The 21,441-nt window shown below is 36.0% G+C and overlaps 2 protein-coding genes across 9 annotated transcripts; one reads left to right on the plus strand and one right to left on the minus strand.

Annotated features, from left to right (window-relative positions):
• The first annotated feature begins 9,844 nt into the window (after positions 1-9,844).
• Positions 9,845-12,346, plus strand: LOC116254127 (60S ribosomal protein L36-2-like). Of its 2 annotated transcripts, none has more exons than XM_031629256.2 (4): positions 9,845-9,928; positions 10,448-10,558; positions 10,714-10,913; positions 12,144-12,346. In XM_031629256.2, exons 2-4 carry the CDS (start codon positions 10,457-10,459, stop codon positions 12,172-12,174), a joined length of 333 nt encoding a protein of 110 aa, XP_031485116.1. In that variant the 5' UTR covers positions 9,845-9,928; positions 10,448-10,456; the 3' UTR covers positions 12,175-12,346. The 2 variants fall into 2 exon arrangements, with proteins under 2 accessions (XP_031485116.1, XP_031485117.1); XM_031629257.2 differs by having other exon boundaries at positions 9,887-9,924.
• A 699-nt stretch (positions 12,347-13,045) lies between these two features.
• LOC116254125 (uncharacterized) lies at positions 13,046-21,392 on the minus strand. Of its 7 annotated transcripts, none has more exons than XM_050077779.1 (14): positions 21,225-21,392; positions 20,993-21,127; positions 20,329-20,395; positions 19,145-19,238; positions 17,528-17,609; positions 17,320-17,403; positions 15,936-15,976; positions 15,315-15,380; positions 14,555-14,614; positions 14,424-14,475; positions 14,006-14,281; positions 13,759-13,895; positions 13,618-13,663; positions 13,046-13,521 (listed from the first exon to the last, which is right to left on the minus strand). In XM_050077779.1, the coding sequence occupies exons 1-11, from the start codon at positions 21,388-21,390 to the stop codon at positions 14,196-14,198; spliced, it is 933 nt and encodes a 310-aa protein (XP_049933736.1). In that variant the 5' UTR covers positions 21,391-21,392; the 3' UTR covers positions 13,046-13,521; positions 13,618-13,663; positions 13,759-13,895; positions 14,006-14,195. The 7 variants fall into 7 exon arrangements, with proteins under 7 accessions (XP_049933736.1, XP_049933735.1, XP_049933734.1 ...); XM_050077778.1 differs by having other exon boundaries at positions 13,759-13,812; positions 17,528-17,624; XM_050077777.1 differs by having other exon boundaries at positions 17,528-17,624.
• Positions 21,393-21,441: the final 49 nt, after the last annotated feature.

The raw sequence follows: 21,441 nt of genomic DNA on the forward strand, positions 1-21,441 counted from the left end.
ACAAATTCTTTTGATAAACCAAAAAAAAAAATGATAAAAAATTTGTCATGGTGGAAAATTTCTAGCCATGTTTGACGGTGCTTTTTGAGAATTGATACCTACAAGGAGTAAAGGCATTTTTGTAGGGGGGGGGGGAAAGTCTCTAAAGTTGTGCAGTCAACTTCATGAAACTTTAGGACATATACTTTGCTTATCAATTCATAGTGTCAACTTTGCCAAAATGCAGGACACATACTTTGCTTATCAACAAATCTTATTCTCTGGCGATTCATCTCCATCTTGATCCTAAAGTCTCATGCTTATTCCTACAATGATAAATTTGTTACTAGTTTATCGAAATTTACTTAGCATAAATTGGAAGAAAATTTGTAATTATGTCTTGGCAACAGATGAAACTGTTAGTTATTAAGTTCACATATCCGCATAACTTGGCATAATATATGGCTTTACTTGATAAATTTGTGGCCTTAATGATCACAACCACTCACAATGCATGTAAATTGGACTAATCCCATAAAAAGTCTCTCTATGCACTAATCCCATAACAGGTAATCATGTTTGGCAGATTGGACTCTTGCTTCTTTCAACATGAACACTTTAAAGTAATTAATCGCGTAAATCTTCTGTGAATCCACAAACAAAAACCCATTTTTATTTAAATATTTTTGTGGTATTTTTGGTTTTTTTTTTTCTTGCACAAATATGATTGATCCATCTTTGGGGTTTAAATTTTTACCGGTCCATCTTGATCACCATGATTGATCAACTGCAGGTATCTTTCCTCGGCATGGCGGAGTTTCTGAAAGTTTTAAATGCTCAATTATTTGTACCCCACAATAGTTATCACAAAGGGGAAAGTCTGACTTTTAATGAGCGGAACTTTATATCTTGGTGGGGCATGTGTACCATACACGATACAATGCATGTATGGGAGGACACAGGGCAAACAAAATTTTACCTTTCTCAATTCAAGAGGAAGAAGCACTAGAAAATCTAAGTAGAAAAATAGAAATTAAATATGATATTCTTTTCTTTTTCTATGATGTGAAGATGAAGAAGTTCAATCTTCTTTTATGTCAATAATTGCTGCCTCCACATTTAGCACACCAACCAAAGCTTGACTGTGGAACATTCACACTGCTGCCACCGATTCAGAAAGTCCAGTAGAAACACTTATTCAAAACAAAATACGATAAATCAAATTGGAAGAAAATATCATATTTTATCTGTTTGATGCACGCAGAAAAGGAGGAACATCTCAAATGGGTAATGACTAATGTGTTTGATCAGAGTTGGAAGATCTTAAGATTGCAAGTTGGGGATTAATTTGCCGAATGTTTTAATATGGATTACGAACGTTTAGAGGATGTCAAGTCTTTTTTTTTTTGTCATGCTTTGTTGGGGATGACATGATGATTTTATTTGTAAAGCTACGGAAAAAGGTTTCTTGGGATATTATTGAATATGTGTTCTACTTAGTTACAGTTGGATTCTCGCCCACATGCCATGCATGCGATGCGTTTAAAAAAGGAATAAAGGGAAAACAGTATTCTTAAGCCAACATGACTCCGAATTGGATCCACACTTTCGATGGTCAGGATTCACGTGCATGTCAACTTTTTCTTGATGATCATATTATTGTTCCCTCTCTTTCTTATATATATATATATAAAGAATTTAGATTAGAATGGGTGGAATCCATGCCCTTCAAACACGCCTTTAGTAATTTGATTTCTCAAGCAACATACTCCTCTCCAACAATGGACTAATTTACAAAGGTCATGAGTGGAACTCATTTTTTTTTTATCACAATTGCTTTAAAGATTTTAATAATTAAATGCCCCAATTTGCGAAGTGGGTGGGGATAGCATTCCCATGCACGGAAGCATAAGGGGATAAGAGGTTAAGTGAAGATGAAATACTCTTTTGTTCACCCAAAATATCTCGATTTACAACAAATATAAGTCTGTAGCCATATCCTACTAAAGGAAGGTTTTTCTTGTTGAAATAACGATGTTTTTTCTATTTTATAGTTTTAAAATTTCATATGCATTTATATGGCAGAATTCCCATCAATCTCATTTTAAAATTCATTTTTCCATGTCACTCCTTCCTCTCTCTCACCAAGTTTTTCTTACTCTGTGTTTTTCATCATTTTTAAAACTATCTTATCTGCTTTAAAACTGGAAATCAAAAGAGAGTTGCGAATACGGATATTGCTCATCATATACATGTAACTAAATCGGTTGGCAAGCGACAAAAAGATCTTATCATATTATTTTGAAATTAAATCTACAAAAAATAAGAATTAAGAATAAATATTAAAAAATGACAAACTAATGAATAGTGTGGACGTGTAGAGAGTAGGTAGGAGAAGTGTTGTAAACTGGATGATGCGGCTGAGTTCTGGGGGCAGACGCGGCGAGAGCAGGGTCTTGTTTCAATCTCTGCATCTCTACAGTCACTTTTCGGGGATGCAGAAAAAGCAACTGCACCTAAAATCTATCACCTCTATAATGGAACCGATTTCCTCTGTAGGCCGCTTGAGATCATTTCCGAAATGATCAAAATATCTTTACTTGATAAATGTAAAACCTTTTTTAATAAAGACAAAAAATGAAATATAAAAAAGATTTATTTTAACAAGGGAAAAAATAAAATATAAAAAAAAATTACCCTACAAAATTATCAAAACACTTTCTTTTTTGGGGGGAAAGGTGGAAACATGCCCTTCCAGTGTAAATGGGACCTACCTTTGTTTCGATTTGGTTCGTGTTGATATCGCTTTTCAAAATTCAAAATTATTCAAATTCTTTGACGCGCGGATTAATAAAGTAACATTTTAATAAGTAACATATATTTGCCTGCCAATGAAGAAATGAAAGACCTTAACGACATTTTACATTGTTAGTTTGGAGAGGCAAGAGGGCTTCATAAAAGTAACAATGCACTTTTTGGAACTTTCAAACATGCATTTCCTGTTATCAGGCACCCTTTAAGAGAGGCTGAGGCTTGGCAACAATAACACTAACATAATGCTTCGTCATTTTATTTCAATTCATGAAACGTTAAAACATAATGTTCGATGAATTTGCCTCAACCTTTGAAACATCTGTGAAGGGTTTGTTTGACAATAGTGATAAAATATTATTTCATGTATTTACCTTAATAATTGGGACATGTTCATAAAATATTTTAAAAAGTATACCATAAATCTACTTTAATTCTTATAGCAGATACATACAATAGTAGCATCCTATTATTAATGCCAAACAACCCCTCAAAGGACAATATATGTGGACACACTTCACAGTTCACACCAACATTGATAGCATCCCTCCCAGTCAATGGTAAATAACGAGGTATCTAACGTGTATTTCTGCGGTTAAATGAAAGAAATCAAAACCTTAGCATATTTTTTTTATCCCATCAAAACAGGCGTCTTTTTGTAAACATTTCTTTTGTTGAGATTCTTGAGAATAGGTGTTGGTTCATTTCAAACACACACACATATATATATATATATATTAGTGGCATGAATTTGGCCCCAATACGAGTCTTTGATGCACAACCTTTTTTGGTCAATAGCAACCGCACGCCAAACTGGATCTTGGTGTCAATATGCATCACATTTTTCACTCATTTTGTTGTTTTCATCCATTTGTGAATCAATATATGGTCAAAGAGTTGATAGATATCAACATTACCTACAGTCCCATACAACCGGCAAAGTTGGAACAGCTAAGATTCTTCTTCTTTCCCCATTTTTCTTCAAACAAAACAAAATTTCACTACTGATTTACCTGAGGGATTAGACATATCATAAAAATCCAAACACTTCTTTGTTGCTACCTCAACTCATTTACACATTTAAGTTTTCAAGGTGGCATTACTACTTTTCCCCAAGCCTAATATATATATATATATGCTTTTTTAACATGTCCGACATGTGGTTTTAAAAGGGGCGCCCAATATAAGTAGTAGGCGACGGCTGCCAACCTCCACATCACCTTTGTTGAATGAAATAATTAATTAGTATTTAAAGGTAGAAGATATGCTTTGATTTTTTTTTACCAGAAGGACGTGGTAAAGGAGAACAGCGTGTTATAATTTAAAATATGTTCTTGACCAATTACTTAGCAGTTCATGCTTTGAAATTCAAACGCTTCCTTTCCTTTCTGGCTGGTAATTGTCATTAGGAGATATTTTGTTGCTGCTTGGCTTCTTTTTCCACCTAACCCTTGACTTGGAAGGCCAATTAGCCACCATTAGAAAATTCGAGGAATGTTCCCACATCTTTTCTAAATACTCGTTTTACAAAATGATAATTAAGAGGAGGAGTTTGCCTCGCCTTCATTGTCTTATATGAATGTTGGTCTATGTTCAATTGAGGGTTAAGATGAAAGATGACCAAGTTTGTGAATTCACGGCTGCTTGTTTATTTTTCCTTCCACTATATAATAAAGGGTTCACAAAAGTGAAATCTTCTTAGAAAACTAAGGTCGAATTGGATCTGCAAACGAGAATTTCCAAAGAAAATTTGAGCTGATCTTTGAATCAATTTGATTTTAAATCTCTGTTGGTTGTCCTGAACCTGACCTCTGATGTATTTAGCTGTCTCCGGATCCGACCCTTTTATGTTCCCCACCGACTTTAAGCTCCCTAGCATATGCAGACAATGAACTTTTTGGTCTCTGGTGACGTCTTTTCAACTGGGTAACATTCACAAGTTTTATAAAAGGCAAAGGAACATGTTGTAACCATTTCATGCACTAATATTTCCTAAAAATTGAAACCGATTCATAAAATACTTTAACAAGTTACAACTTGTTCTCATTGCCTAAAAGTTCTTGGGTGTATACTTTTGATCCCAAGTTATACATTAGTGGCAGAACTGCATGTGGGCTTGTGTGGTCATTTGCCCACACGATCATACAAAATTGGTTTGTTTGCATATTGGTGCGTCCAGCCATTTTACTATTTTATACATTAACCATTTTAATTTGTATTAATTTGAAGGGTCTAACATATTTTCAAAAGCCTACTATATATTAATGCCCTTCGTTTAAAATTTTTTGGCTTCACTAACCATTAGAGAGTGATGCTCATGGCAATTAAATGGCGACGGCTACAGCGCTACGTCAACCCCTTTTGATTCTATAAAGTTGTGTCGCCGTCTCCAAGTCCGGCTCGCAAACACGGCATCATAATATCATTCATGTGAAGGCTTTAATACATCGATCAAAAAACACAGTTGCTTCTTTCAAGTAGTTAAGTGACTCCCTCACTGATAATGGGGAGCTCATCAACTTGGCCATGTTTCATGTGACTCAAAAGAAGAACTTTCGTGGGATACTGTAAGTCTGTAACTGATGAAAGTAACTCTTTCTTTATTTTGGTTAAACATGGCTGTTTTCCACATGAAGTTATGGGAATATCTAGAGCATATTGTCCGTGAGTCTGACTCTCTCTCTCTCTCTCTCTATATATATATATATATATATATATTCTTTCTGGTTTTGACTAAGACTGAGGAATCTAATTCTTGGCGGTGCAGCTTGAGTATGCCTGGTTTGGAAGTAAAATAAGATACCCATTTATTTAACCGTGGCATGGAAGGAACTTGTGCATTTGATTTCTCTGTAATTTGAACTGCATGCCTGTGCAAAGATATGGCTTCTTTTTCTGAAAAGTAGAAGATGATGCTATTCTTGAAAATTAATCAATCCTTTTTTTTTTAATTTATGGTCTCTCATTAAATTAAAGTATTTTGACTTAATTTGCTTTAAAGTATTACAAATATATTAAATGAAAAGTTTTTGCATGCTGGCGTTAATTTTTTATAGTATACTCATTTTATAAAGGAAATCACTTCTAAAATGGTTTCTTCCCTGACCTAGTGCCGATAGGCTCAACCTAAACTCTACCTCCTTCAGTTATTGGTTCCAAGGCTGCTTTGAAACGTGGGTGATGTAAAAGTACATTATTTCTCCATAAATGGAATCGCCCGGTGAGCAAAGAGATAGATTCATGAATATCCATTTACATAGCTAATTGCATAGGGCTTGAGAAATACATATAACAGCTTCAGTTTACAAAATAATTCACCAGCAAGTTTCATAAATTACAAAAAAGTTAAACTTAATACATTTAAGAAGACTATTTTATTTTTAAACCATACCTAAAGAAAAGAAGAAAATCAAAACTAGCAAAAAACATGTGAATTGTGAAAAACCCTTTACTTGAACGTATTCCCTTTTCTATTAAGAGCAAGATGGTTTTCTTTAAATGGTTTCCAATGATTGAATTCGCTTGTGCATTGTATTGTGAACTTAAGTGGGTCAGATCTTCATGAATACATCTAAGGTCAAGTGATTTTTTTTGTAAATTCTGAATAATTAATTACTAATATTTTAGAAAATATAACAGGTAAGTATCCACCTGACATAAAGAAAGAGCATCGGCCGAAAGATAATAGGAAAAACTAAAGACGATTTTGAACATGAAAAGTACTGAAAGAAGATCTAAGAAAAAAAAAGCAATATAATGCATTTAAAAAAAAAAACATACTTTAGGAGTTGTTTGGCAGCAGGAAGCGACCCCAGGTAGATACTTTCCGCTGAACTAACTTCACATGCACAGTAAGGTTGGATCTACCAAAAATAAAATTTAACTTGATGATCCAGAAAAAGGGCACTTCATTTGGTGCCTTTTTATCAATTGGATGACTGTCTCGTAAAGAAAGAAATGAAATTCAAATGAGTGGTAGGTGTCTAAAGGTTGTTGCTCATATATGGAAAGGGATGCCTTAAAATTGAAGGGGGAGCCCCACTAAATCTTAGCAATATATGCACCAAGAGACAAGGGAATCAATTGGCCCATAAAGTCTAATCCCCAGTTCAAGTAATGGAAGCAAAGACATCTTTCTAGTAGATCAGGCTTCAAATAAATAAAATTCTTCAACTGAACTCCTTTGCATTTACTAAAAGGGATGCTGGATCAACCTTTAAGCAAAAAAATGCCTTCAGTTTGAACACCTTAATCTGTAATCAGATTAAGTATAAAAGGTTATGTGTCAGCTAAGAAGATGTGCGAATGAAGGTTTCAACGGATGCAAAACCCAGAAATCTGAACTAGAAACAGACGCCATAGTCTGAGTCTAGATCTGTCAACGAAGATGGAGTAAAACCAGAGTGAACTTAATTTACCGGCCTGTTCGCTCCATTGTCACTGAAAACGAGTTTTATTTGAAAAACAAAAAACGAAAATAAGCCAGCCGAAAAAATGGGGAAAGATACGTTTTTTTGAAAAAAAAAACCGTCAAAATGGAAAAAAAGGGAAAAGTATTATTTGTGTTTATTCATTTTTTCCTTTGCATTTTCACGTTTTTTTTCTTTCTTTTTTTTATTGCAGACAAAATTTGTGAGAATGGTTCGATCAGCTTGGGTGCGGACTTGAGAACGATCTTTAAATAGAGAAAGGTCAATAATTCGATGAGGCAAGTATCTTGGCATAAACTTATTAAGGCTTGCCTCACCCAAGACTGCTTGTTTATATTCCACTAATCTGTATCGATTCCATTAAACTAGCAGATGTCTGTGGTAATGAACTCTTATCTTCATCTACAGGTAGCCTCCCTGCAAATGATAAGTTCACGAGGAGTTAGCAAAATTAACGAGAGAACAAGTTGTCATGAGTTATAGCCATATCACGACCCTTTTTTAGAGCCAAAACTTCCTTGTGGTTAGAATCAACAACATAAGAAAAAGAAGACATCACAAATTTAGAATTATAATAACAAACGAGGAAAAAAAAAGGCCCTTTTCCCATGGAAGTAAGCCTTTTAGGCTGAACTTTGTATATTGTTGCCCTCATAAATCTCTCTTCACTTCTACAATTTCGAATTTTAATTCCACCAAAATGAAAGTTTCAAGGATGCAAGAAGCTTTTGCTCCAGAGTTCACCACTGTCAAGAAACAGATCTTAAAGTCTATAAGACACCAATGTAGGCATGTCCTTACTCTTAGAGTGGTTCCCTTTTCCCCGAAAGAAATTAAAGATCTATAGTTTCTATTTCCCCTTCTTTTGATACTGAAGCTGATCAGGAAACGTGAACAGAATACCAAAGAACGTTCAAGACGAAATGCGGAACTTAGATGAGAAATTGAGAGAATATTGAAAATGTACGTGAATCTAGTGCACGCTCTAGATGAGAAAACGAGGGAGTTAATGAAAATGTCTTTGATTCTACTGCTCTCTTCTCACTTTTTTTATTTTTTCTAAAAGAAACCCGTTTTGAAGTATAGTTACTGTAATTACTTCTATTTTTTGAAACGTGTATCAGTCAATAATCAGCATAGCAAATTATACTTGACACCTTGCATGCTGTGTTCATCCATTACATGCACATATCTTCCTGGCAGTAGGGCTGCAAACACACCACCATTTGAGATATCCAGATTTGGACATGCATATTAGCCAAGCTAAACATTTTCTAATTTAGCGTTTTTCAGATGCTGACGAATTCTGGATCAATATTTTAAGTTGCACATGCCATTTAGGTGGCAATGGCAATAAACTCATGGCTACTTCATACTAGTCTTTTATGCTAACATCGGGTTTTTTAGTAGATTGTAATGTCGTCTCCCTGATCGCCATTTAAAAAAGATCTTAAAACAACAAAGCAGCGCTCATGAATTATAAATGTGTTTTAAGGACATGCATCGTAAACATAAATATGTTTTGTCGAACACATTCTGAGGGATCTAAATATGAATCTTAGGAAGGATGCTGAATTTTTACTTGGTTGACACCTTCATCAAAATCAAGTTTTTAATTAGTTTTAAAAACTTGGTCTGTACACACCAAAAACCTGGTTTTTGTGAATAGTTCTGAGGGAGATCAGGTTTTTATTTCCTTTAACAAAACCAGGTTTTATCAAAACTGGGTTTTCCTTAAACAAGTTTTGATGGCACCCAAAGAGGAAAAAAAATTTGATTTTGGAGTGTCATCTAGGTTTTTCTTCAAATCAAGTTTTGATGGCATTCAAACACTCTAAAACCCCTAAAACCCCCTCCGCACATTAAAACTTATCAAGAAAGACATTACTGCACATGAGCCGAGTCGAGCCCGAGCTTGGCCAGCTCGAACTCGACTCAAAAAACTCAAGCACAAGCTCGGCTCGAACTCAAGTCGAGCTCCTTATGACAAGCTCGAGCTCAAACCCATTTAACTCGTTTAGGCATTAACTGGTGTAACTCATGTAACTTGTGAAGATTTATTTTTACCAACAGGTTATATCTGGCCAAACTACAACCCGGTTCATATGAAGAAAACACTGTCTGTGAGTTGGTTCCAGATCTCAAGCATTTGGATCCGTCGGGGTTAATTGAGTATTTTATCCACAAGAGGCAGGGGCTTCAAGGCAGCTTAGTTTCCGAAACGGTACCTTTCTGTTCTACATTTCTTAGTATGCACTCAAATTTTGTCCACGAACGCTCAGTTCTGGACGTAAAAAAACTTATTTCAACTGATCAGCAAGCTGACCTTGAAGCTTGTCTATGCTCGTTATGACAGAAGTCTTATTAAACTTTAAAAAACTCATATTTTAAATATATTAGACCATGTAAAACATGTTAACATACTTCTTTGGGAGATAAACAAGTTATGATATGTTTCACATTATAATGAAACAATGTCATGGTACCTAAAACCCATCCAGTCTCCCCATGTCAATTGTTTGACTTGTTTGAAGGACAAAAAATGCCATGCCAGGCATGAATTTGAGATTTATAAAATTTTGCCCTTTTTATGAAATATGAGCTTAAGTCCTGGGTTTAAACGGAAAATATTGCCCCTTTATATTCTTCGGTAAGGTTTTCGCCATTAGGGTTTCTTTTCGGGAGTTCAGTCGCAGGCAGGCAGGCAGGTACCTCTCTCTCCCCCGCGCGCTCTCTCTCTCTTTCTCTTCCTCTATCAAAATGGTGAACCTTGATCTTCTCGTGGAAGAAAATGGCTTCATTTTGACATTCTTCTTCGGTTTGATTCCATTCTCTACTTTGTTTTCTAGGTTTTTCCTTGCAGCATTCCTGGTAGTTACTTTTGTAAAGTCATGGTTTTGTGGAATGTTTGAAGGGACCGTATTTTTCCCATGATTGTCTTTCTCCATATTTCTGCCTGAAGTGTATTAATACCTTGTGTTGTTTTATGGAATTGGAGATGCCTCACGTGGACACTGTTGCTGCACTGCTGTGTTTCTTTCTATGGTTATCCTTTCGGGATGCAGTTTGGTTAGGATGAATTTCCCGGTTTTTTGAGAGTTTAGGAACCGGAATGCAGCAGCATTACTATTTTATTGTTTCCTCAAACTAAGATTTGTTTGTTCTTGCGACGACGAGATGTTTGTTGACGTGCTGACATTTGAGTTATTGTTTATTTGACCTTCTAGTTGGTGAAGATGGCCCCTGCGCAGGCTAAATCGGGGTTTTTTGTTGGGTTAAACAGAGGTCATGTTACAACAAAGCGAGAATTGGCTCGTCGCCCGTCGGATAGAAAAGGGGTATGCTGTCAATTTTGTTGTGGTTCTTGTTTCACTTGTTGCATCTTGGTGGGGGTTATCTATCTGTCCGATTTTACCTTGTCTTGTTCAATGCTGCTAGCGATGTCGATGCATATTTTCTCTGATTGATTTGTTCAACATTGCTGACATTTCAGAAAACCAGCAAAAGGACTCTGTTTGTCAGGAATCTGATTAGGGAGGTTGCTGGTTTTGCTCCCTATGAGAAGAGGATAACTGAGCTTCTTAAGGTCGGAAAGGACAAACGTGCTCTGAAAGTAGCAAAGAGAAAGTTGGGCACCCACAAGAGGGCCAAGAAGAAGCGTGAGGAAATGTCCAGTGTTCTCCGCAAGATGAGGTATGTGAACTGGCTTGTTGATATCAAAGAGTTCTTTGCATTCGGTTGATGATCTATAACTACTTGGAACTGCGGGGTAGAACATAGCGGACATAATAGACCTTGACGTTCATTTAATTATGAACTCAGCAAATCAGCACGGCACTTGGTAAATGTGGAGATCAATTTCAGCTATTCTTCTTTCAGTATCGTAAAAAAAATGGTTACATTTTAATAATTAATTAGCTGTTAAAGCAAGAGATGGCTTGCACTGTTATCTAGGTTAATATCTCTGTATGAAAGATCAGTTTTTGACTTGAAGCTGTTTATGAAAATCAATTTTTTACTTGGTTAAGCTAAGATTATTGTCAATCTTAGAAGCTATATTAGTTTCAAGCTGAAGATGATGCCATCATATAACAAGTAGATCTGCTTGGCCGAACCGCTGCACCATTCTCACCTGGGTGTGTTGGGGGGGTGGGGCCCGGGACACTGCGAGGTGGGTAGTGTATCTGGGGCGGATGCTTCCTAAAGAGTAACGGCTGAACTGACGTATGTAGATGGCAAGTTGGAAGTCGCCCAGGTGATTGCTTTGCTACTGAATTCTATAGGATATGAGTGTCCTAAGGTATTTGCAACTTTACGAACAATGCATTTAGTCATATCATTGATCCATGTACTGAGCTACCTAAGTGAGTTTTGATTATTACATGGAGGATTGGATAAGGGTCAAGAATATGCTTTTCCCTTGTGTCCATGTGACTGGCAGAAGGAATGAGAAGCGAGGGTGCGAGGTGGGCTATTTAATTGCAGCTCCAAACGTGAATGTTGGGTATATATCCCTGCCGTGGTTCGCCTATGTCAAATGATCTGGCTGCTGGCAGACAAACTTGCTATTCTGTTTAGATGACACACTCTCGATTCATACCATTTTCTATTTTTGGAATATTTTGTTACATGTGGTCTTGATTTTTTTTAGTTCTTCAGTTGATCACCAGTCATCCTTAATTATGCACCTTTTCCTTATGTTTTCTATGGTGTGAAAGCATTTGGCATACTTGGAAACTTGATAATTTACTCGTCACAGGCAATATCATATACAAGTGTTAGTGGTTACTTCAATTAGAATTCTGCCTTTATGCTACGGGAGGCCACAAAACCATTCATCTTTGTTCCTTTTTTCTTCTGTTTTGAAATTCGTCTTAGGAAAATTTGAATAGCTTTTGAAATTTTCTGAGTTATCATTTGCAGGTCTGCCGGTGGTGGTGACAAGAAAAAATGAAGGAAATACTGAGAGGGTTCTCATTCAAGCAAAAATCGGTCATATGCATTTTTCAGTATTTTTTTCCTCAGATTTGTTTAGGATACCCGTAGTATTTTGGATAACTTTCCTGGACGCATCTTTGTGCTCTAAGTGGCATTGAATGGAATTTTCATGTTTGAGATTTTGGAGATACTGCTACTACTTCAATGACTTCGAATTGGTATTTTTCATTCATTTGCTGCTTGTGAAACATTCGCGAATCCTGCAATTCAAACAGAACGGGTGTGCATGTTGACTCCAAAACCTTCTTTTCTAGCAAAGAATCCATAATGCTTATGTTCTCTGGTCACTTTATGATCTCTAAGCTTTTCCGTTTTCCCATAACGAACGTCGATGGTTAGTAGTGTCGTAATTTATAAGTCGGGATTGTTGGCTAGTCAATGAACCAGCTATTGGTTCAGAGTTATAACCTTGGTTTGTCCTGGCGTTTTAGTGCTGCTTCTGTCCATTACGAACAGGTTGTAGGTCTTTTTTCTTTTTTCGTAATTCGTTGGGATGTTGGATTTCAGATTTTATTTCATTACCAAATCCCCCAAATTATGTTGGGGTTCGGTAGTTGGACGAACAAATCATTTGGGTCCATACTCAGGGCGCAGGGGGGGCAAATGCTTCGCATTTCAATTCGAACGTGAGCGTCATTATTGAACTTCGTTAGAAGGGAGTCAATAAGATTACGAAATGGAAGCCTGCTTGCACGAAGGTTCAATAATCCATTGAATCCTGGTGTAGCACTTAACTGTTAATGCCATGTAACCTGGTGTGGACCTAAAATGTTGGGATCTAAGAGAGAGAGACAGAGAGATACATTGCAAGAAGTCTAACTTCAGAGTTGAAACCAAAAGTAAAATACTGGGAAAATAGATAATGTTAAAGAGAAGCATATAGCAGCATACGTTGTCGAGCGGTCTCTTTCAAAGCCCTATGAAGGGCACAAATATATCCTTGAAAATAGCATTATTCTAGCTATCCACAGAGCAAGCCAGAAGTAATGAAGCACATGTAATCAGAGAGAAGAACATCTGAATGGATTTCCAGTGATTTCAGCTTTGTAACAAAGCTCTATGGTCTGCAGACTGAGACATTACAGGTCACCAGCAACTCTGATTTTTACAATTTCCTGAAGTTTCAGCAGGAGCTTTGCACCGAACCAACACTTAAACTGGTCCACTATGAAGTACAGAATTTTCCATTTCAAGAGAGTAAACTATGCATTTTTGTGCAGAAAATTCACAACTACTGCCTAGCAATGGCAGTCTTGGCATGCATGGGAAAAGATGGCAGAAATGTGATATTGGCAACCTGGTACTGTGTCAAACAAACGTGATTTGGAGTCAGACTACAGTAAGCATCATGCTGATTCCTGATCCACAAGCATTTCCGTGTAAAAGATCTAGGAATTACCTTCTTAGTTGTTCTGCTTTGAGTCATCAATAGCAATTACCTATAACTGTATGCCATGAAACAAGTTCTCATTTTTGTGATATGTACATATATTTGTTCATGCTTATCAGGAAAGCATTAAATTTGGAATAATAAATTTACCTTCTCTGCAAGAAATCTAATATCTCATGGAAAAAGGCCAGTCCACTGCTTTATCTGCAAGAAATCCATTGCTGGGTTGAGCACCAATATCTTCCACTACATGGCTTGGTTGAAGAGAACTTATCCCTCACAAAATCCTTCAAATAATTTTTGGTACACATTAAACTTCTTTGGTAAGAACAACTTTTACTTGCTTAACTTTAATATAATTCTTGTCCTCTAAACTAGAAGAGAAAAGAAGATACACCTGAGAATCTGAGACGTGCTTCATGCAATAGGTTCATGGTGCTCCATCTCAAACTGCCGTTTTGGCCTATTTGAAAGATGAAAGAGATGCTACCATGTTGGCTTGCATGTGGATTCAGAATGGTACCATCAAAATCACGTTTATTATATGCTAAGACAGGACCATTTTGATGTGATTTGTTATATCTTTATTAGCTACAGCCTTTTAGGAAGTCCAAAATATTCAGTAATATGCCTTTGTCATACGGGTTCTGAAACTCCATTTGAGGAAATTGCCCTGAAAAATGAATAGAAAGGCACGTACATTCTGTAAAATTGCATGTCCATTTGGTTAAGCTATCCAGCAAAGCATTCCTGTGTCCCAACTTTTTTAATAAAATCTCAAATAAATGCCAAATATAGGATGAAAGAACTCTCACCTGATTGAGATTGTAAAGTACGATGGAACTCTGGGTACGTTGTCCAGTTAATCTGCTTAAATATATTTTCTGTGAACCACAAAATGAAGAATAAAAAAAGCAAGAAGCAAATATTTTGTTTGGTCATTTACCCACTCATCGGTTTTAATGTTGAAACAGATACAATACACATGCCACATCAGGAATATCACCTGAAATAAAAAATAAACTAGGTTAGAGATTCTACCTTGTGGAAAATTTTTCTTCCAGTTTCCTAGAGAGAAATTTCATGAAATTTGTTTTGCCAACTATAATTCACCATAACGTTAAAAGTAACATCAATTAGGTGTCATGCTCAGCCTAGTTGATGGTAAAAAGGCAAAATCAGGAGAGGAAAAAGATTGTTGAAAGCTATATAAAACATGTTATAGAGCTACATGTAATGATTGTTCGAGATGTAGGTGACTATAGATACATGTACTAATACATTGCACAACATAAACGGAAAAGAAAATTACTTTAGTCGTTGTCATGATACTGAGATTGGAAAATATTGCAGTAATATCTGCAAAAAAATGTAAAGAAAAAAACGCAAAATAACAAGATATTTTTTAAACTTCCAAGATTTACCTGAAAACACAAACATAAAGACAAGTACCGCCTAAAGTAATATGCCAATAAAAACTTAAGAATGAGATTTATGACAATGACTTTGATACACCTGAAAAGTTGCTATATATTCTACTATGTAGTTTTGTCCTCGCCTATTTTAAGATTCCAAAGAATTTTTGTTTAATCGCAAGCTCTATTGCCCAAATCTTTTTTCATTGGTCGTCCAGGGTAATCCTATTTTCAAGATCATACACACAGCATTTGTTGTTAATATACACGTTCCATATAAGACAAGCAGACCTGCCACAGAACTTGGAGAATTGAAAAAAGCATCGTACTTATCACCAAGTTCCTGGAGATATCCATCTGCAGAAAGAAAAGGTAGGACACAAGATGTCAATAAAACCATGATGATCATATCTCAAGCAAGCCATGAGTAATAGAAAGAAAAAGGATTTCTAGGAATAATTTTATCAAGATTGAAGAAGTGCAACAGTAGGCCTCCCATTTATGCAGCGAAGACACCAATATTTAAATAAAAAATATATGCTGCACAGATGCAGCCAAGACAGGCCAAATGAGAGTCGCTAGAAACTAAAAAAGAGTTTTCAATATGTTCTCACCCATGAAGACTGCATGAGTAATGCAAATGAATGAATTTGGAGACCCCAAATTATGGAGTCATCTCTTAAAATGAAATCCAGATTCCAACCCATGGTTTAGCAAGGGATTTCATGTTTGCAAAATGTTGACGATAGAAAAAGAAGACTTCTCTGTTTCTACTAGTATATGCACTGAAGATCTTAGAAATGTGAGCGTATTGCATCATCATTAAGTTTACATAAGGGCCTATTTTGCTGCTTGCAAAGTTAAATATCAAAGAAAAGCTATTGGTAAACAGATGAAAGATGGACACCATACCTCCAATCTACTTTTTGGCACTGCGTAGACCTCTGACACAGCTGCATCAGAAGGCAACAGACTTAAAAATAAGTTAGAGAATCAGCACGAATGAAATGTCACTAAATTATTTTATCAAGATACAATAGCATTAGCATGCATTCATCCGACTCATTTGACAAAACAAATAAGGGTCTTTCTTTTTAAGCCATCTTACGTAAGGGATTGAAACATTCATCACATTTATGACACTGAACAAAATTGAATATTTTCTAAACAAGTTTGTCTGCAACTCCATAAGCCACTCAAACAGTGAGCACCCTTTCCTTCTACTGCTTCAAGGACATCCAAGAAAAAATTTTGGAAAGCATGAAAGTGCCAATCACTAGATTATCCCTTGAACTCCAAGAATATGCAATAGCACCATTAGTCAAGGAAAATTATTTTGAGCCTCAAGAAGTTGATACATAATAAATGACTAAAAAACAAGCAAAACAATTTAATGATTATAAATGGTAAAATTAAGGGAGCATGTATGAACAAGAACTTTGAGGAGAAGTGCAAAGACTGGAGGATGAAGTGGTCTGTGAAAACCAAAGAGCTAATGCAAGGTTAGACATTGTTACACAATATTCTCTACATAAAGAAGAGCCAAACCATATGTCATTTACATTCGTCACTATTGCAATTTGAGATCATAAAAACAGCGATTATTTTATATATGTGCATTACGTCATGAATTTTCTACAATTGTGACAAAAAAAGTGTATGTATGTACTTATGCATGCATGCATGCATGTATGTATGTATATGTTGGTCAGTAGACTTGTCTTTCCCTTTTCAAAATACATTTCCAGACACCACTGAAATAAATTGCAACATTTGGCAAGAACATCAAAACGAAGCTATTGCAAAACATCACTACAACTGAGAATACAAGCAAACAAGGGGATGCCCTGAACTCGGGATTTCACAATCAAGATACACTATGCCTCGAACCTGAAAGCATCTGAAACCAGTTATATGCATCCTATAGAACGTTGGGATCTCATAATCCCCTGGGAGACTACTTCAACCAGGACCTAAGAAAGCAGAATTTTTCAAATACTGATCATGTTCTTCCTGCATGCGAGTCAAGATAATACGTATTGATCTTAACGGGATAGAACTTGACTTGTACTTCATTCTAACTATTCTTGCGAAGATGATTGAATACTTACACTTTCTGAAGTTTGACACCATATCTTGCTATCTAACAAACTATCTCAAATATGAAACTTACGGAAATTAAAAGCAGTACATACTCCTGAATGTATAGGATCAATTAGTTAAAAGCAAGATTTAGCACTACTACATTGTTAGATAATGCGGCAATATATTTTCACTAAAGCAATTAATTACTTACACTGAGATGAAAACTTTATAAATGATATCTCAGAAAGGATAAAACCAATCAGGAGGAGAATAAATAAGCGATGATTCTTTAGGCCTGTGAACCAGAAAAAGTACATGTATTAATGTATATTATCAACAACCGCATACTAATGAAGGGCTGAACAGAGAGTAACAATTGCTAGCAGGAAATAGAGCATAACAAAAGAATTGAACATTACCTATGCAATTTCCAAATGCAGGACAATGATGGTCAAATCCCTTTATATGTTTCTTGCACTTCTTACAATACCTAACCCTAATCTGTAAGCATAAATTCTGAGAATGAAAACCAATCACTAAGCTTTTTTTTTTTCTTCCCAAACAAAGTAAACAGAACTGTGAGAAATCATACAGTTAATTCTTTTCCTACCACATTCAGTTAAGATACAAAGTCATCTACTGTAGGGTTCCGAGCTTGCATTTCAAGGACGTATCCCTTCACTTATTCTAGCTCTATTCTTTCTTGTCCAACTTCTCTCCTTTTCCTTTGCCTTTGTCTTGTCATTTGTGCTTTGACATTCAACTATAGTCACAAATATCATTTTTCAGGATCAGAACGTTCACACCATTGGGGAAAAAGTAGTTACCCCCTACGGGTACCCGTCCCCTCTTTCTCAATTCAACATTGACTATCCTGATTTCTCAAATTGTCAATTGACCTAACAAAATGAATGGGCAATCAAATGACCCTTGTGACCGCCTCTGGCTCGCCGCTGCCCGGCTCAACGTGCCTGAGATTCTGGCTGGCTTTCCCCACTCATGGTTAGTATGGGTGAGATGGGAACATGGACGTCCAAAAGGCACATGATTTTCGCATGTTAAATGGCAAAGCTTTTCTTGGGTATAATACCACGAACTTGAAAAATGGGGAAAATACGAGAAAATTATGGATTTTTTTTTTTAAAATAAAAAATTTAAAAAATTAGGGGAAAATAAAGTAACTGCAGAAATAGCAAGACAACATAAAAAAATAAGTAGATAAGCAACAAATAAAAATTAGAAAATGGAAACAAGCATTTTGACATTAAAAACTGTGAAAACAAGAATGTTAAAAGTTAAAACAGCACGTTTCAAACAGTATTTTTTTGGCATTTCTTTTAAAAAATGGTGTTTTTTGATGTTTTATTCAGCTGACTTATCTTTTTGTGTTTTAATGCATTTTTTCCAAAAAAAAAAACACGTTTCCAATGCTAGTTATGTGATATTCATGTTTATATGAATTTGGAATGGAAGAGACAGGCCTTTTCATTTTTGTGTAAGGGACTGTTATTTGCTAAGTCACATGGGTATGAGTACGGAGATATGGGTTTAGACACGACAACTTTAAAAAATATGGGCATCGGGGTACAACAAGATATATATATATATATATATGGAAAATAATACAAAAAAAAATGAAAGTAACATGTAAATGAACAAGTGATGTAAATAAAAGTGTTACATGTTAATGAACAATAACTCTAAAAAAACATAATGACAACTGAGTGGGAAAAAATTAGATCAAGCAAAAGTTTGGATCAGTTTCAATGTCAAAAGTACTAAAGTGTGTCGAAGTACCCACTTTGGCTACAGGTATGGCGACATGTGTGCGTGTACCTTATTAAAGTACCCATGTGACTTAGGTTATTTATCAACCATGAATTTTTTAAACTGTACTTGTAAGACACCCATCGGTACCACCATCGAAAGTTTTGCACCAACTTCGGTTTTGTTTTCAATTACATTGCATGTAAACGTCTGTGCATACAGGTTTTCATTTACAGGTAACTAATCGAAACAAAAAGTAGACTTCTGACCTCTGTGGTGTACCCACTTTCAGTTAGACTGTCTTGGTCGTTAGATAGCAAAACTGAACCATATGCAACATATCCTGGATCTCCACGAAGAATGCTGCACAAGAATGTGTACAGATTATTTATAATGTTTATACTTTCAAACATATAAAATTTGGTAATGATGCAGAAAATGCTGCCAAGCCTAGCAGCACAGGGCAGTGGAAACAAGAAATAATGACATCCATATAAACGCTTGATTTGCTACAGAAAAACTGCCAAACTGCTATATGAATATCATTATGTTCATCCCAGAAAGAATATTCCTCAACAACTAAATTGAAAAAGACATAACAAGATGCAACTGTGAACTGCCAGTGTAAGACATAGTCTAATGTGTCAAACAATCTCTGCACACTAGATAAAAAAAAAAAGAGTCACCAATATATTAGACGAAAGGAGTAAGCTAGCATCTCCATTGGAAACATGACTTAGGAAAGGATGGCTAAAAATTACACACATAAACTGCAAATTATGGACTTCAATAAGTAAAAGAAGTGCATGACAAGTTTTACTGAAGAAAAATGATAAGCTTATTCAAATGCTAATAAAGAATATAGAAGGGCATTTATCAAATAAAAAGAAATGACGTTAGACCAAATTAAGTTTGTAAAAAGATTGTTCAATAATTTTTTTCCTAAAGCCAAAAATGCATGTAAAACTGTTCTTTTGAGGTCCCATGGGAAATAGAAAGAACCGAAGCAGCATTGAGCTAAGCCTGATCCAGCTTCATAATCCAAGAATTTGTACAAATCCCACGCACATACACCAATTTGCTTTTTAGATCTAAAGACTAAATTTCAAAACGGATGCACATCTCATCAAGATAAAATAGAAACAGTAAATTCTAAGATATGCGCTATATCTTTCGTGGGTTGAAGATATGTATGTCGACATCTTTTGTGGGTTGGGGGGTTGGTCTACAGAATACAGCACATGATTTTTTTTTCTTTTTCATCTCAGCACTCTAAGAAACGCTTCAACTTGGTATCGAGGTTGTGAGCCACTCATGAAACTTCAGCTTGGCAAAATTTAAATATAAAGCTCAACTATGCATTGGATATACCGAGATTTGCATCATTTGTAGTTTGCAAGTGTCCCAGAATAAATTAGAGAATTAATAAAAACTTGAAATGACGAAGACTAACCTATAGAGGCCAAAAACAAGCAATGCACTTTCAGCATATAGAGCAGCATTCACCAGCAAAGAAACTTCTGCAATTCAATAACAAAAAGAAGTTAACAAGTATTAAATACACAAGCAAAATAAGATTGCCCTAGATCACCTCGATCTTGACCTCCATGGATGGAACAATGAACCTGTACCAGCATGTTTTGTTGACTCCGTATCTTAGGATTGCTTTCAGAATTCCAGTAAATTAGAAGTGTCAAATTTCATGGTTTAGCTCTTATACAATATCAGGGTTCGAGAGCCGTCAACTCTGGCATGCTTGCTTGAGATCGCAGTTGCGGAATTTATTGACTTCACAAAAAAGAATAATGCAATTTCCAACTACAAATGCTTTTTTTGAATAAACTGGGATACTTCGAACATCTTTTTAATCGTTTTACCTACATATTACCAAAACTAGGAGAATTCAAGAAACTCTAGTTATCTATTACCCAAATACCACGTTTACCGAACATGGCTTTCAGACTTCCTTTTTAATCCAAACAATCTCCACCAGAAGCAATCAATTGTCGAGTAACACAACTTCGTAATTCACCAAATTCCATCCTAACCAAACTAGCCCGAACAATAAGCAAACTCAAACAAACACATAGAAAACGATAGTGCATTTCGAAGCACACCTTGCCTGATAAACACCGTGTAAACTCCAAAGACGAAGAAAATGTTGAGGAAAACCAGTGCCGGTGCCGATGCCGATACCCGAAGAAGGCGTTTTAGAACTCCCCCGATCACAGCCACAGCAACCAAGACAAGAGCTTCAGGGTCATTTTCCATGGCAATGCAAACCCAGAAAATTAGAATGCAGAAAAAAATGACGTAAGGGGATGATGTTTTCATTGTTCGGAAAAGTACCTGAAACGGGGAGCATGACGAACAACGAGGAGGAATCACAGAAAATGGGCACCAGGGAAAGCGAGAATTGGGAAATCGATACGAGGATCGCAGAGACGACGAAGGGGCGAAGGGAATCGGTGGAAACTCTCGGGCCCCAAAGAAATCCTAACCCGAGGAGAGCCATTCCGGTGTTTGGGCGACAAGCTTTCTCAGAAAAAAAACTTTAAACGGAGAT

The sequence above is a fragment of the Nymphaea colorata genome, chromosome 5 (genome assembly GCF_008831285.2).
Source record: "Nymphaea colorata isolate Beijing-Zhang1983 chromosome 5, ASM883128v2, whole genome shotgun sequence".
Classification (NCBI taxonomy): domain Eukaryota; kingdom Viridiplantae; phylum Streptophyta; class Magnoliopsida; order Nymphaeales; family Nymphaeaceae; genus Nymphaea; species Nymphaea colorata.

Excerpts from the sequence above, each read along its gene's own strand:
- LOC116254127 (XM_031629256.2), top strand. The coding sequence starts at position 10,457 with ATGGCCCCTGCGCAGGCTAAATCGGGGTTTTTTGTTGGGTTAAACAGA. Across the intron at positions 10,559-10,713 it reads GCCCGTCGGATAGAAAAGGG|AAAACCAGCAAAAGGACTCT; the intron begins GTATGCTGTCAA and ends CTGACATTTCAG. Across the intron at positions 10,914-12,143 it reads AGTGTTCTCCGCAAGATGAG|GTCTGCCGGTGGTGGTGACA; the intron begins GTATGTGAACTG and ends TATCATTTGCAG.
- LOC116254125 (XM_050077778.1), bottom strand. The coding sequence starts at position 21,390 with ATGGCTCTCCTCGGGTTAGGATTTCTTTGGGGCCCGAGAGTTTCCACC. Across the intron at positions 17,404-17,527 it reads TGCATTTGGAAATTGCATAG|GCCTAAAGAATCATCGCTTA; the intron begins GTAATGTTCAAT and ends TCTGGTTCACAG. Across the intron at positions 15,381-15,935 it reads TGCCAAAAAGTAGATTGGAG|ATGGATATCTCCAGGAACTT; the intron begins GTATGGTGTCCA and ends TTCTTTCTGCAG.